At 45.5% G+C, this 17,136-nt stretch overlaps 1 protein-coding gene across 1 annotated transcript in view; it reads left to right on the forward strand.

The window, feature by feature from the left end:
* SIK2 (salt inducible kinase 2) overlaps positions 1-17,136 on the forward strand; it is a 109,487-nt gene that overhangs the window by 56,235 nt on the left and 36,116 nt on the right. Inside the window, exon 4 of the mRNA XM_019510443.1 lies at positions 6,033-6,194. Coding sequence (XP_019365988.1) covers positions 6,033-6,194 — 162 coding nt within the window. The remainder of the gene's footprint in view (positions 1-6,032; positions 6,195-17,136) is intronic.

Raw genomic sequence — 17,136 nt, forward strand, 5'->3', positions numbered from 1 at the left:
GGGGGGGGGGGGGGGGGGGGGGGATTATGATTATGTATTTATTTTACTGCCGGTCCTTTTGGGTGATTCCGTAAGTCATCTTTCACTGCACTTTGGTAAACGAGAAAACCATGAAATCCATTTTCTGAGCCTGCTGAAAAGCAGTCGTTCTCCCCTGCTGCTGCCAGGCTCCTTCAGTTTGACGCAAGCTTGTGATCAAGCTGAGCTGTCAGTCAGCAGCCCCGGGCTGTACTGTACCGTGCTCAAGGTGAACCCTGCTGCTGGGTTGTGAGTTTTCCTTGGAAGTCTTCATCTCGCTCAGGGAAAAGAGGCTTGCACTGAAGCAGTGACATGTAGAAGGGCAAGTCCAGCCAGGGCTTCTGGTGTAGGTTGTGTGCTAATGCCAGGGCTTCTGGTGTAGGTTGTGTGCTAATGCAGTCCTGGACCTATGGCTAGGCAGAAACTAGAATATGATGGGCCTAAGGATACTTGTTGAAACAAGAAGGCAAGCTTTGTAGGGAGAGCAAAAATTGTAATGAACAGTGGGATAACTAAACAGATCTCATCACAGTCCCCAAACTAACATTTGCAAAGCACTTAACAAAACAAAGCAAAACTGGAAAGCAATGCACGTGTGCGCTAGGAGTTAAATGGACTTTTTGAGAAAGACAGAAAAATGCATATGCAACGATAAAGGAACTGTTAATACCACTATTTAAAAAGAAAAAACTTATTAACCTGTCTTTCTAACCACTCAGTTGTTAACTTTGTTTCATAGTATGAAACAGGTTTTGTTTTGTTTTTTCCTTTTTTTGGTCTCCCAGCCTTTAAAAGTTTTGACCTGCTTAAAGAAATCAAAGCAGCTCAAAGTACCGACGCAGAGCAGAACAGATGCAAACAGAGGGAAATTGCTGACAGTCCCTTGAAATTGCTAACGCATATGGCAGGCAACAGCTTCCTCTCATTTTTGTCAAACACACAATTTGAAATGATTAAGGTGCTTCGCATGGAAATAAAATGTCAAAGCTTGAGCATTAGCAGATCAGCACGCTCGCATGTATTTATGCGAGTTGGAGAAGCCGCCCTCCCACCTCTGATTCCATTCTTCATCGCAGCTTTTGGGAACAGCTGAGAAGTGCTTTCCCTCAGGTCCTGAGCAAGAACCAGAGCCCGGGTCTTCCCACCACCCTCCAAACCAGGGGAATGCTCTGAGCCCTGTGCTTCCCGCTTCTCTTACGTCTTTGTGCCACGCAATTCAACTTTCAGCAGAAGAGGGGAAAGTACTGCCTGTGCTATAGCCAGAGGGTTAGGACATTTACCTAACTTTCAATTCGGAGAGATCATGGCCATGGCAGTTGCAATTTGTGCCAAGCTTAAAGCTGTTAGTGTGGCTCAAGCTCCCGTGGGGACTTTAGCAGAGTTTAGGAGCCACCTTACTGCTGTTCCAGACCACAGGAGAGGTTTGGTGGGAGCTGGGTGCTCTAGCTGGGTTACTTCTGGATAGGCTTAGAAGCTCGCATTTCATGAATCAAGGGAACGTCTCGGTCCAAAATGAGAGCAGCAAGTGAGTTGAGTTTCCTGGCCGCTGGAGTCCGGGCCGTTCTCATTTGTTTCCTTGGAACGTGCTTGCTTACACTCTTCCCAGGCACCGCGGATGTGCCTCGGGGCCAGCTTTGTGCTAGCCCATAGCACTGTGCCTTGAAGGCTCAGGTGCTCTCCTGAGCTGCCCATTATTTCACCCCAGTTTTAAATCCAACCTCTTATTGATGCAGTATTTTTGGCATCTCTTGTTCATAGTAGTGACCCATGCTTGCATTTCTTGGGGCTGGGCTCCATCATCCCTTCTGTCTGAACCTTGTTTTTTTCCAACTCTGCATATTGAACTGAGGTGTAGGTACAAACTACCTGCTAGGAACCTTTGTTTTAAGAGAAAGTTGGCAAGTTACTTGAGTGGGTGAAACTGGGGGGGGGCTCGCAAGGGGGAAGTGAGACTTCAGACAGTTGCCTAATTTTTTTTCCCAATTTGTATAAGAGAGGATTTTTTTTTAATTGGACCAACTGCACGATTGCAATAAAGTTAGACAACCTTTTGAATGCAGTGCACTCTTCCTTGAGTCCAACATCACTCTAACATTACTCATTTGTATTGGTGAATAAGGCAACTTTTAAGGGTAATGTTGAAGGTATTAAGGAAATGCATACCATTAATCTGCAAGGCAAGGTAAACGAATAGAAAATTGTACCCAGGAGGTTCTCTTCATGAAATTTTCAGCTGCACTGTGGACCATGTGGTGATAAATGTCTTGTGGACATTAATGATCCGATTTTGGTTCTGTATACATTTTGCATGTTTCCTGTGTCCGTTAAAGCTTTGCATTGGGTTTTGTATCCAGAACTAATCAAGGTCATGCATACTTTCCATGGAACTGGTGGCCATGCTCTCACAGGTGCTGCAGATGTCTCTGCCTCACCTTGGTGCCTGGTTGGTTGGTCTGCTCCCAGTTCGCCAACTCCTTCGTTAGGACTGCTGCCATTCTCTAAATTACAGCCCCAGGTGGTTTCTTCCAGGTCTTCATATTTTGTCCTTGGGCTGTTCCCTTCTTTTCAGCTTTCATGGTGAAGGCTCCCTTGACTTACTGAGGGCCAAATTCAACACCCCTTACACAGACATACAGCCAGAATAATTCCACTAAATTCAGGGAAATGTTTGTGGTTTTATGAGTGAAGTAATTGAGAACAGAGTTTGGCCTTGACTGTGTCTCCAGTTCTTGATGGTCCTTTGCCAGCTATGATCCTCTGATCCATGTCACATCGTAAACAAGCAGCTAAACTGTTATTGATGGCTTGTAAATTAGATTTGTCCTTTTTACAAATTCTTTTTTTTTCTGAAATACTGCCAGAGGATAATGTTTGGCAGTGTTTGTTCTCTCTGTCTATTAAGCTCCCTCATGCAACCTGGAGGTTGTAAAAGGTTTTCTTTGCTGCTAAATTTCCCCTCCAGCCATAACACAGGAACCGTAGCCAAATGCCAGCAGACTGTCTCCATCATCCTCAACATTTGGGAAATTGTATACGTTGTGTAGCAGCTAGCAAGGCGTCAGTTATTACCTCCTGATGAGGAGCAAAGTTTTCAGTGGAAATGATGGAAGGGGTTGCCGGTTAATACAGAAACCTAGCATGGATAGAGAATGCAAGCTACGGCTTTTCATCATGTGGGCTCTAATTTATCCAAGCAGAGAACAGTCAAGTTTCTTCTAAGCTCACGGGAATCATTAATCATTGTGGATATAGTCATTCTTTACACCATAGTCACTCCCTGCTTAATGCAGACCTTTTGGGACTAGCTGTAGACTAGCCACTGAGCTCCTGGTAATGCTCTCTAGAGCAGGATTTTGCACCCACACATTCAGATCCAGGCTGCCATGGCTGGACTGCTATTATTGGAGCTGACTAACCAACACCACAAAGCTGTAAAGAGCTGTCAGCAGTTTGCAGGAGCGGGACTGACAGCTGTCTGTCACCAGTTGGGAACTTAAAGCCATGCCGTGGCATGTACACCCCTGCTTTTCTAGCCAGTAAGGGAGTTGCTGCTCTCTCGCTGCTTCCTTTGGAGTGGTTTGCATCCTGGGAGCTCACCGAGGAAGCAGTTTCTGTGTTGTTCCTTTGCCTGGCTTCTGTAGACTCCAGGTTGCAAACATCAAAGCAGCGCTCGCTGGTAAGAATTACTCCTCGTCTTCATGGGCTGTTCCACAGGTACGAATAGGAGGAGTAGCCTGAATTGCCTCATTTTTCCCATGGGAGCAAGGTGAGCTGGGATCTCACACCGTGTCCTGAATGATTATCTTGGCTGGGGGTTGGCAGAAGGGGTTTGGTCTTTCTGCCCGTTTGGGGGCCTTTTTTCCTTGTAGTTAGCATCAGTCAGTCCTTTAAAAGGGAGGAAGCGAAGGATGGTCTTGCTTAAGCTTTGTCTGGCCCTGCAGGCTAATGGGCTGCACACGGAGTGGTGCTCCTCACGTCGCCTGCATTTCCAGAAGCTTTGGAAATAAAATTTCTGAGCTAACGTGTTAATATGTGTGTTCCCTGAATGACATGTTGGCACTTTAAATGTCTCCCTGGGAATTAGTCAGAGAAGACAAGAACACAATAGTCTGAGAAAGTTAGATGTCTTATTTTAAAGTTGCTCTGCAGCAGGTCTGAGCATGAGAGTAAGCGTGCGTCTGACATGTTGCTGAAGTCGCAATCTGGTGTGATGCTGGCAAAGACAAAGCAGCGAGTTTTACTTGAAGCGTATTAACATTATACCAGGTATTATGCCAACCGTTAGCAGCCTGCTTGGGTACGAGTCATGATGGCAGCTGTCTGGAATGAAAGTGGAACGAGCACTCACTGCGCATCCCAGTGTTAATCCCCAGTGCCTCTGGTTTTGTGCTATATTCAGAAAATCTCTCCAGGGAATGGAAAACCTTCAAGGTGCCGCTATGGGCAAAATGAATTACTCTGGAAATGTGACAGCCAGGCAGTGAACCACAGTCCAGATAAAGTTAATATCCTTTTCTCCCCCTTCCTCGCTCCGAAGAAACTGCATTTAGACAAACAGCTGAGCTTCAAAATGTGTTGCAATAAGCAAATGCTTCACTGTGACAGCAAAGCAATGGACGTCCTATTGAGCTACTTGTTTCCCTCCGTGCCATTTGGATTTCATTCCTCTTACTATAACCTCAAGTGCTAATAACCCCGGTATGGTGCTAATAAACCCTGGGATGACTGTGCATCATAATGAAGGGGTCAGGGTTAGGGGATGGAAACACTGAATATTTTATATCCCCCATAAAAATGTTCACTCAAAGGAGACCTTTTCGGTGTAATATGTAAAAATTGCCTTTTGGAGTATACAGGCATATGGAAGATCACTTATCTTTTGAATAGCTAAGAGATGAGCATTATCTGTGCAAATTTAGAGAGAAGTCACGCTGTAGTTGGTGGCTCAGAAAGCTTTTAAAATGTTTTTGAGAAACCAGTTCTGGTGTGAGACCTTGTATGTTGCTTCTGAGCTCATAGTAAGCATCGCCCTGTCAGGAAGCAGGGGTGCTCACGGCAGGCAGCCTCAGAGCTCATCAGCACTAAAGATTTATTTTTGGTCTGATTCTAATGGTGTTGCTAAAAAACACCTTTTTTGTTTGTTTTTCTGTTTGTTTGTTTTTTCCAACTCAAACACTGTAGCACTTCTTGTTCATTGAGCCCTTCTAATTTCACCATTAATAACTGATTATTACAGGTCATCTTAGATTCCCATATGCATCTTTGTTTCACAGTTGCCTGTAACTACAATACCTGCCCCATTACTGCATCTCTGACATTAATTGTTCAAATCCCAAGCGTAAGGAACAGGCCCGATTCTAAAATAGTCCTTATGAGGGTCCCTTTTATTGTTTTCCTTTGAAGAAGGTGGCAAAAGATTGAATTGGCAATGGAGGCTGACTGCTGCTTGGGACATTTAATGGAGAGCTTTCACTGCCACTGCCTATGCGGTGTCCATTCAGGGAGCAAAATAGGCCTCACTTTCTATCGATCTTTAGCACTGGAATGACTTTCAAGCAATTATTAGTTATAACAACAAACTGCCCCTCATTTCAGTGGTACAAAGAACAGATTTAAGCCACTTCTGTTGCAGATATTTGGTCTCTGTTCCCTAGCAGGGCTCCATATGTTAAAACCCCTGGGAGAAGAGAGACTTGTGAGGAAGTGTAAATGACTGCTTCAGGTGACTAAACGTTGAAGCAAGGCTAGGGTAACACAAAACTGGGAGCTGTCCTCCCATTGTAGAGAGGTTTTCTGTTGTAACAAACAGTGGAACAGCCTTACAGCAGCAAAGGACAGAGGAGAGGTTTGGGCTATATGGGACGGTGGCTTTTTCTTCCTCTCCTGCTCTTCCAAGGAGGGGCTTGGGATGAATAATCATTGGCATCAAGACTAAAATTATTTTTTCTTTCCCAGCAGTATGTTTGAGAGACACGACTGAGTCTTTCTGACTAACTCCTGCTTTCTTTGCGCAGATTATCTTGCCAACCACGGCCGTTTGAGCGAATCGGAAGCCAGGCGCAAATTCTGGCAAATCCTCTCTGCGGTGGAGTATTGTCATAGCCGGAAGATAGTGCATCGTGACCTCAAGGCGGAGAATCTCCTGCTCGATAACAACATGAACATCAAAATAGCAGGTACCCAGCATGCCCTTGAGACCCAGTCTAACCTTCCTGGTACGTGCAGCAATTGCTCATCTGCTCCAGCAAACCAATTGCTGCTGCTCAAAAAGTCCACTGAAAGTTGGATGTGGCAAGTCAGAGTCGAGCAGGATGGTTAGTCGGTTTGCGTTGCAGGGTTGGCGATGAGCATTTAACTAAAAATAATTCCAAGTTTAGCTCCTTTTCTGTTACCAAAAAAACAGAAATAATTTGCCGAGTTGTCATTTTTGTGGTGTCGTGACATTTCAGTAATGCTGCCAGATGTTCAGGTTCAAGCCGAATTAATCAAATAACTTCTTTCAACATCAAAAAGGCTCAAGATGAGAACTTATTGATTTCTTTTAGAATGCTTGATTTCGTTTTAATGATAAATGTAGAGACAGCAGATGTTGTTTGCAGTGGAATCGTTTTTGCTGCTTGTCACCTCATTACCATTCCAGGAACCCTTCCATACTGATTTAGGCCTGAGACAGTAGTGTAGAGAATGGCTGGATGACACCCAGATTTGGAGAGCCATTGAACTTTTGTCATGGGTAGTAGTATGGGACCAGGGAAGGAGCCGGTTTGCAATGACGTGAACGTGCCGGTTCTGACAAGGAAGTGCAAATAGACTCTTAGATGGCAGAGCACGCCACAGAGAGAAACTCTTCTGGTATAAATCACGATCGCACCCCTTTATTGTTGGGCTTCCTACCTGGCTTTCCGGCAATGGACTGAAAGGCATTGCCATGATACCAGAGGTAAGATGAAAATGCATTTTGACTTCCAGTGTTTTCGAGAAGGGTGAAGCTGCAGCTAAGGGTTTTTACAGGTGATCCACAGCAGGTTTGAATTGGAAGGGGGGTTCCTTTTGGTTTGATATGTAAAGAGGGCGTCTTGTCGGGGAACAGAAAGGGTCAGTGGTGTTCTGTTTGTTTTATAAAAGCACTATAAAAGCCTGAAAGCTGAAGAACATGGAAGAAAAGTGGTTTTTAACCCAACTGCATTTTATTTTTTTGATTTAATCGCTTGTTTAACTTCAGTGACTGGCTAATTAGCATTTTGGGTGAAGGAGCCCCTTTATTAAAGATTCCAGCCCCTCCTCCTTTAATTCAGGCGTTGACACTCCCAGTAAGATCCTGCAGCAAAGACCAGACTTGACATCCCTGCTATTTCAAGGGTAAAAACACAGCCAAGAAAATCCCCTAAAATCTCTCAAGCCTCCTTTATCCCAAAAATGGAAAAAGGAACCAGCTCCTTCTTTTTTAATGCGTTGCACTTTAAGGAGGGAGCACTGCATAAAGAACTCTACTCAGAACAGGAGACAGAGGGAAAGATCCTTCAGAGCAATGGTTCACAGGTTTATTAGATTCAGGGCACCCCTCAGAAAATGCCAGCTCTGAGTTTTTGCTCATTTTTTGACTGTGGAAAAATAATAGAGCAATTCTTATGTTGCAGAGAACTCAGGAACCACAACAGGTCAGAACATTTTGATGCTGTGGATTCCTGCTTGAAATCTCTGGGTTTATCTTGCGCACCATGTTTGCACACTTAACGTTGTGTTGCACCCCCGGTCACCCTTGAGAGGATCTCAAGGCATGACGGGGTACCACAGCCCCTGGTTGAGTGCTCTTGACTGAGGTTTCTTATAGTATAGGCTGCTGGACCCGAGCTGGGGAATTTTCAGCAAGGCTTTTGTCATCTCACCTTCTGTATGGATCACTTGTCCAGCTCCTGGATCTTTCATTCCTTCATTGTGATCTCTGCTTGCTTTTCATTGGAACGTTCCTGGGGTTTTTTTTCCTTTGTAGATTGAAAATATGCAGAGCAGTTGGGTAACGGGCAAACGAAAAGGAAGGGAAAGCGGTGTGTTTTAATTTCAGTTAGATGGTGGTTACAGAGCCTGTTCCATGCTGGAAGGACATCAAACTAGTGGACATAGTGGGTGACATTTTTGGTACAAGAAATGGTGTGAAGAACAAATGCTGTGAACCCTGGGAGCAAAGTGACAATGAATCATCTTATCCAGTACGCCTCATGGCAAGACCCCTGGCTTCTGCAGCATTATAGTGCATCCGGCTGGAAAGTCTGCAGCAGCTGCAGATAAATTATACAAATTTAACATGATATAAAAACTAATAGCAGAGCCTTCACATTAGCCCTTGTGTCATTTGCTTTGAAATCAAGCGCTGTTTATTTTATGCTGCTCCTAAATGTTCAAGTGTCCGTATATTGCAGGGTTTTGTAGTGAGCACATATAGTTATTGAAGCGGTCCAGGGGCGAAGGAAGATTTTGCAGTAATGCTGCGGGAAAGGTGCAGTTTTGATCCGAGGCACGATATGGACTTTTGATCAACCGGAAAGTGAGGCAAGCAGTTTGGGGTTATGAGAGAGGTCTGTTAGCTGGATGTTGCAATTAATTGTCCAGCGTGAAACAGTTAACGGTAGAGAATCAGTTTGGCTCATTCCTCCATAAAAATTAATAGAGCAGCTGACAAGATTCTCCGAGAGCGGTCGGTGACGAGCCTCCAAACGGATGCTTGGTATTTTAGGCTGTTCTTTCTCTCTGCTTTGCTCCAGCATTCACCCAGCTGAATCCCTGCTAGCGGTGGTGGGAGATGGGTTGTTTCTGACACTTTGAACTGGACTTGTCATGACCATTGGGTTTACGCAGTTGGGGTCACGTTTTGGAAGGTTTTGTTTGCAGACCTAAAAGCTCAGGTTTTGTGACTGTGACTTGTGATTCCTTTTAGAGGAAAAGTTATTTTGGAGCATGCCTGTTGGCAGGTCCTGCCATTTGGAGCTGCAGAAACCTAGGCCCTGCTTCTTACCAGTGACTGAACCGGGTTATGGGAGGATCTCGGCCTGCTGTTCCTTTGATCTTCCCCCCCTCTCCCATTCAGCTATCCATCACCACCCTGCCATCTCTTTCTGTCCCTCTTCATTTTCCTTTCTTCAAGGCAGCTTTCTGTACTATCACTTGCCACGTTCGGCCAGGGATTGTTTTTCAGATTTCCTTCTCGGGGGGCCTTGACTGCCTTGAAGCTGTGCTGCATTCACAGAAGGTTTCCCTTTCATGAATGTCCCTAGCACGGCAGGGAGCCCGGTTCCCCGCTTCCCTGTGCATTCCAGCACAAACACAACAAAGGTTCACAAAAGTACTGTTTCAAAGGCGTCCCAGGAGACCTGTTAGCCAAAGAAAGGTTAGTAACACGAGCTGTTCTGTCGCAGGGAATTTCAAAGCGCACGTTCTCCAGGATTCAGAAATAAATCAAAAGCAAGGCTAAGTGGTAAAGTTTGAGCTAATTTCATTATCTCTCCACCTCTGTAGTGATATTACTGTTCTGCGCAAACATTAGTTGCTGTGCTGGCCTCTGTATAAGTAGCCATGCTGGCTACAAGCTCCGTTCTCCATGCGAATGCATAGGCTATGATTCTTGCTTGCAGCTCAGTCAGACCCGGGAGGGTCCCTTTGTCCAGCTTGGGTGATAGCTCATCAAATGAGTCACAGCTTCCAGAAACGGTGCAGTGATTGGTGCCCAAGCAGCTGTTTCACTTTCTGCAGCCATGGGTGGTAGAGTTTGTCTGATGCTTCACCTATCGCTGTCTGGTTATCTGGTAGCACAAGGGTCCTTGTCCCCGTCTTCCTTTCCTGGTAGTTCACTTGGCTTCTGATGGATGCAGCCGGCAGTGGTGTTCATGCACCAAGCTGTGGATGAGCAAAGGTAGCCAGGCTCCCAGCTCCAATTATTAGATCTGCTCCTTCATAAACATACGTTTCTTTATAAACAGTGATTAGCGAGCGTGCAGGGAAGTTCTGCAGTGTTGGTGCAAAACAGAATCCAGGTGAGATCCAAACTGAAAAGTCAGTGTCAGGCCTTCCCTCTGCCGATCGCTTCAGCCACCTGTCGAATCCGAACAGGCTTTCAGTTCTGCCGCGGAGGAGGCAGCGAAGCAGGTGCCCCCGCCGTGCATCATGCCCAGCTTCCTAATGTTGCCGGCTGGTGAGGCTGCTTCTGTCTTGAGGGCTTTTATTCTGAAGCCTTTACTTTTTTAGAAGTAGACTGCTTCTCAGTCAAGTGCAGAAATATGCATAAAATCAAAGCTTTTACTACTTCAGGAGCAGACTGGTTCTCAGTCAAGTGCAGGAATATGCATAAAATTGCCTTATGCATTTCAGCTCACTAGTGAACGAACTTGGATCCAAAGGAATTGTTCCTGAGAGCGCGTGCTGAAGGACTTGTGAGATTATCACCTTTGCTACTTAGGCAGAGCAGGGTGAGAGTTGATCCAAGGTATTTTTTTTTGTAACGGGGGGCCTATCTTTAAAGCAATTAAAGTGTAATTTTTAGGCAGAACAGAGATCCCAAGGCAATTGTAGTAGGCTGTTTTAGTAGGCTCTTATCCTCCAGAAATTGTTTTGAAAGCACATGCGTCCACCCACAAATTGTATCCTAAACACAACATCTCACGGTGACTACATACGTTTTCTGTCTGAGGAGGATGGGGCTAAAGACTATTTTGATCTGCAGACTCCTTCAGATTTTATGTTGCATTATTTTTAGCGTTAACAAGACAAATCCCGGTGGCTCTTTTCAGAAGCTGTTGGCTGAGAGAATGAGCTGTATTTTGTTTTGTTTGTTATAGTAGTTGGTTTCTGATGGATCTGCAGAGTTCAGATCGGGCTTCACCAAAGGAAATCTTTGTTTCTCAAGAAGCCTGTGAAAAATAAGCACAGCTGTGAACTAGGCGTGATACCGCCAGAAGGTTTGTGCGTGCTTCCAGCCCAGCACAGCTCGGATGTAGAGATGTTATAGGTGGCATTTGCAGGAATCACACCAGCTCGACTGCAGCCCTATTGTGTTCGAAGCAGAGCAGGTAGGAGCGGCTGCTATTTTGAAGCGGAGCGCACTGCCGGCTCGTCTTGCTGGTGGACAGTAAAATATGCATTGACGTCAGAACTGGCTGATCAGCATTCAGTTCATGAAGTGGGTCAGGTTTGTTTCTACCACACTCATACCTTTCCTTTATCAGTCCCTCTCTCCTCACAATTATCTCCCTCACTCGTATTACCATAATAACAAAAGGTCCGTGTGTCTCCACCAAGCCAGGTAGGTTGAATCTAGTTGGTAATTTTAGAAAAGTGGATTAACTTAACCCTGAAGCCATTTGCTCTTCTGCAAGAGGAATTTTTTTTAAAGGTACGAATTAGAGACCACCTCATTGTTGGGTGCACAGCATACATTCCAGTGGTTCTCTCAGTCCTGGGAAATAGCTTCCATTTCTCAGCTTGAGAACCGGCTTGAAACCTCGATTTTAAAAAAGAAAAGAAAAGAAAAAAGGAAAGAGAATCATTTAAATTATGTAATTGCAAAATTACCTCATGGAAATTCACAATTTTTTTGAAAGGGGTAAAAAGGTAGAGAAACAAAATGCTAAGAACCCTCCAGCCAATATCTGTAGACTGCAAAAACTACAGTTTGTTCAACCAGACACAGGACCATAAATGATCAGATTTTTAAAGTGCAGATGCTCCAATGGAGATAGCAGCCCTCAGATAGCAAGTCCAGGTGCAGATCTTCAAAATACTTAGACTGGGACATGCCCTATGAAGACTAGGACATGCTTTGCTTTTTAGTGTTAGTGTTCTTCAAATCTGATTGATAGATCTGGAACTAGAAATGATGAATAAAGTTTCTAGTACGTTAAAAGGAGCTCCTTTTATCCGGATGAAGTTTGGTTAGAAGAGAACAGCAATTTCAAAACAAGAACATAGACGTTGGGGCTGGGGGGAGGTCTAATTAGTGTTGACAACTAACTCTTTTTAACAAAGCAAACTAATCAAAATAAAAATAAAACCAGAAAACAGCAAAGCAGCCCAGTTAGGCACCTCAAATACAGGAACGCATGCTGCACCCCATCAAAGTGTTGATCTTTTTATTCCAAGTACATTTTTAACAGTGATATTGTGAGTCCTTAAAAAAAACTTGTTTTACGCAAGTGGAAGAAGCAAGCATGGGAAAATTAAGGAAACAAAGGAGCAACATTTCATTACAGTCATAGAGCCTAACGACTGATGTTGAACTCCCTGCATGGGTAATCATTTTGTCCAACAAGGGGATGTAATTGGATTAGTAAAGATTGGTGCAATTTGCTGGCATATGTATCCCTAAGTATCTGAGACTCATGGTACATGAAAATGTCCAATTTTGAATTAATAGGTTTCTGGCTTTGGCCGTTATCTTTATTGCCAAGGCATGTAATTTTTCAACCTTTCCTTTACATCCAGAAAGATGTCAGTGCTCCTCTTAGAAAAGGGAAGCAACCAAATTGTAGGATAATGGATAAAACGCGGAACGAAGTAAGTGTTTGGACATTTATGGGGCAAATGCTCCAGACACCAGCCACAAAACCTGTGAAATGGAAACCAACTGGTGGGAGGAGAAGAGGGCAAACCTCAAGAACAACCTTTAGGAGGGAGGACAGAACAGTTGGTAGCAACATGCTGGAGCAAGTGGAAGTAGGAGCAAAGGGCAGGGGGAGGAGGTGGCGGAGACTGGCTTTTGCTCTCTCTGCCTGTGTTGGAGCTGGAAGGATGCAACACTGCCAGCCTGGTCTTCTCTGTTGTGGAAGAGGGTGTCTGCTGCTGCTTCGCCCGGTCGAAGGGCATCCGTCTCAGTGTCGAGCCAGTATAAAAGTTCTGTCGGTGTCATTGGCCAAATGAGGAGCAGGAAGGTAATTTTTGCAAGGGTCAGGCTCTCCAGGTTTAGCCTCTGCTTGTTCTTGGGGTGCATGTTAAGTGAGCTCATCAACTCTTTGGCTACAAAACAGAAATATTTTTAGAGATTGAAAAGATGGAGACAAAAAATGTCTGTTTTCAATCTTTTTGATACCTGCCTGATCGTGCTTCTTTCTTCATTTGTTCAGATTTGTGTAATAGTAATAAATCCTTCTTCCTTCCTCCAGCGGCTTCTGCATGTTCACGCTTACAAAATGTGTCAGTGGCGCAGCTTAGCCATGACTCTGAATGTGCAAAATCCACCTTACAGAGCCCCAGTAACAGGAGAGAGAATTTCATTTGAACGGCCTGTGTCTTTACATGGCTCTGCCCTTATCAAAAAAACATTGAGGCGCTGAGTGATGTGTTGGCACTGCATATAGGTGTGCTGCGTGGGGAACAACGCTATTGTTATATAACGCTAATTTACATTTTTCAGCACTAATGTCTGGAGGCCTTTGGCACCAGAGAGGCCAAAATTATATGATTATGACAATGTACCCTGATAACGATCCAGAGTTGGAAGGGGGAATATATCGGAGTATAGTGAAACAGTAGCTGTTCAAAATATGCCATTTTCAGGGACTGAGACAGCACCAGGCGCGTTCCCAAAATGGCAAACTGAATATCCATGTCTTATTTATTCTGCAGCGTCTAGTCACTCAAACTCTGCCTCTCTGCAAATGTACTTGTGATGTGGTGGTGGGACCTGAGCAGGGCCACAGTTCTCGGCAACAACCTGGTATCTTTTTGCAGCGTTTAAACAAAGTGGGTGCGGGGGGGAGTCTTAACCGATCTAACATTTTCAAGGTAACTGTGGGGCAAGTTCAGACTTAATGACACCTGCACAGATGGCAACATGCTTGTGAGGGAAGAAATTGCCTCGTGTCTCCTGAAGTATTGTCAAGGTTGCTAAGCCAGTAATGTGCGAAGAAAAATTGTGTCGACATGAATTAAAAATTTCACAACACAAGCCTGGCTGTGATAGGAACAAGGTAGGCGATAAAAAGGGAGTGAGGGATTTGGGATGGTTGTTTTTTGTTTGTTTGTTTTTCATTTTAAGGGATTTTCTTCGCCATTTGATCACGACTTGTGTTGGATGTAGGGGACAGAGGAAAGGGCACGACACCGTGAAGGTGACCGTGTGCTTTCCACTCTGCGACAGGACCTGAGCTGGTCTTGACTCTGTGTCTGTTTGGATGATGAGGCTGGACCACAGGAGCAGGGTGCCTTGTCTGGCCAGCTTGCCTGGCTTCCTCCATGTTTCCTGAGCACAATATTGTCCTGGATCCCGAGGGTGTGCTCTGCTCCGACCCCTTTACAGTGTCTCTGAAGGTTTCCCTTCTTTGCGATCACGCTGAGCCTCCAATGCGCTTGAGGGGAGCCTCATGACTGCTCCTCTGAGATGCGGCATCTGGCTTCAGCACCTCCTGTTTTCCAGCGTGACCTCTTCCTGCCCGTTTAAATGAGCTTGAGCCCCTGGTGCAAACATCCCCTCCAGCAGATGTTCTTCGTAACATGGGACAGCCTTTCTGAAGAAAACATGACTCATTAGCTGACTGGGACAGTTTTTCAGGTCATGGGTCCGGTGCAGTAAAGCGAAGCCTAAGTGCACATCTCTCCTCTACGGTGCCAGCTTCTCCTTGTTGGGTGATGTGGGCCTCTCTGCTCTGGTGTGGAAGGAAAATTACCTCCTGGTAGCAAACCTGCCTAGCCCTACTTGGCCTTCCCAGGCTAAATCACCCCATCCTCTGAGACAGAAGGACGCCCGTCCCCTCTGAGCACCTCAGTCCTTGTCCCAGTCCCAGTGCTTCTATGGGTGCTGCCCTCCCAGTTCAGAGTGGAGAGGGCTTGTGATCAGACAGTTCGTCCACATTTAACGAGCCCCCCTTGCACAGCAGTCGGTATTCTCCAGAGCGTCTTCAAGACATTCACACCTTGCCAGTCCTTGATAGCCGATTTGTACCAGCCCAGATGTCTCTGTGACTTAGTCAGTACACTGTTTATTCCTTCATCTTTAGAAAGAAATAAACCCTTTCATACTAAGTGGGCTGTGGTACAAAAGTAAGTGGAGCAGCTAAGTCACACGCACAATTTATATCCCAAAAAGTCTGGCAGTAATTTCCCTAGTCCTGCACAGATAGCCGTCCCTTTGAATATTCTGTGCTAATGGTTGTCACAGAGATGACTAACGGAAAGAAAAACCAAAACCCTCCCATAGTTGCAGAGTTTTGGACTGCAAGGACCATTATGTGACCCAGGAATTGCTGCCCTGAGCCCAGTCATGTTGTGTTGGCTCTAGACTACCTTTTCAGAAAGCTGTCTTATTTTGATTTGGGGATGTCAAGTGAGGGAGACTCCACGGTGTTAATCTCTAGCCTTACAATATGTTTCTTTTCATTTATAACCCAGGCAGTTCATGCTGCAGGTCGCCGTTCCCACTTCACTTGCATCTGACCCTTTTGCAGTCTCCTCAAGGAGGGCACTCCATTCAGATCTCAAGACTCCAGCCATCTTGTAGTGAAATCCTTCCACTCCCTTCCCCCGGGTTTCAGATCCCTATAATTCACTGAGATCACGTTAGACGCTCGGACACCACTTCTGTACCGGCAGCTCTGCTCTCTGAGGAGTGCCGTCAGTCTCATGCAGCAAGTATGCAGGAGTAGTAGTATTCCTAAAGCAGTATACCTAAAGCAGAGTAGCATTCATCTAAATGCAAGCTTTTAAGAAACAACTATACCAGCAAAGAGCAAGGGCCCTGTCTCCTTGGGCCTTCTGAAGAACGGCAAATGAGTCTGCTGCTTCCTTGGCCAGCGGAGCATTGCAGAGACTTCCGGTTTTTGGAGGAGAATTGGTATGTTACTACAGAAATCGGTGTATTCGTACTATTTGTATTATTACTGAATATGTGCTGGGGCTTTCCAGAATGAAGACATCCTCTTCTTCTGAAAAGCTAGTGATCTGAAGAGCTGAGCAATGTCACAAAAGGAACAAAGCATTTGGGATGCATATCTTTCTCCCCCCTCAAATAAAAATTGCTAACCCTCAACTATTGCTTGGACTTATCCAGTGTTAAGTGGGTAACTGTTTGGAGGCATATTGTAGGGAGTGGGTCTGAAAGAAGGAAGTGGGGACTGAGCTTAATGAAAGGAGAGCATCCCAGTGACGGGGACAGTAGGGTACAATGCACACAGACGACTCGTTCATGAACACCACCTGTTCGTGCTTCTCCTGGATCTGCCTTGTATCTGATTGCATCTGGCTGTCAGAGGATATATGTTGGATACCATAAGTTAGGAATGGGGGAAGCTTGAAAGCTGTGCCGGGGTGGATCTGTTTTTCGGTTATCATTAACACAAGCCACCACATGGACATCTCCTAGGGCTGAAATATTTTTTCTAACATGTTAAGCGCATGGTGTTAAAGATCAGAGCCTTTGCAGGTGTTTTTCACAAAGGAATAATCCTCCCTGAGACTTCCCTGTCTTTTAAAAATATAGGTGGTGCTGCAATAATTATCATGTCAGGATTGTGCCTCATCTTGCCTGCTTAGGCAAATTTCACACCTACGTAATGACTTCCTGGCGGCTGTGACATGGGGTTGCTAGGTCTCCAGCCTCAGATTGAAGAGCAGGGATGTTCTGCGAAGCTGTATCTGCACTGCAGCGTTAACCGAGCAGTTGTTCACACGGTTCGGGCCACCCTGGAGGTGGGAACCAGGCCCTGGGTCTTTGGTGTTTTTTCTCCACATGCCGATGAGGACCTGGGGGCATGTCCTCTGACTCCAAGTGCTAAAACATTCAAGGAGACTTTCCCAGTCCGCTGTGTCGGGAGCATCCCGGGGATTTGTGGGGGTGGCTTTGGAGGACTGTCAGCATGGAAAGATTTAGCATGTGCAAGGTGGCAGGGTTCAATCCTGAGTAACAGCAGGGCCCATCTCTAGCCTGCAACCCTGTGAGATGAGCTGTCCTAACCCTCAGGTCCCAAGGTCAGAGTTTGGTTTAGGCGTGGTGCTATTTCAGGGAGGTGGAAAGGTCACGTGGAGACGCTGCTGCTGAGGATTCGTTCCTGTACCTAGCTTCCCATGAGCCAGCCTCAAAGGCCCTGCCAACCATAGTTGGTCTTGTAGTTTCATAGTTTCTAGGGTCGGAAGGGACCTGAG

Source organism: Gavialis gangeticus, unplaced genomic scaffold (genome assembly GCF_001723915.1).
Source record: "Gavialis gangeticus isolate Ggan-Ray unplaced genomic scaffold, GavGan_comp1, whole genome shotgun sequence".
In the NCBI taxonomy this organism is placed as follows: domain Eukaryota; kingdom Metazoa; phylum Chordata; order Crocodylia; family Gavialidae; genus Gavialis; species Gavialis gangeticus.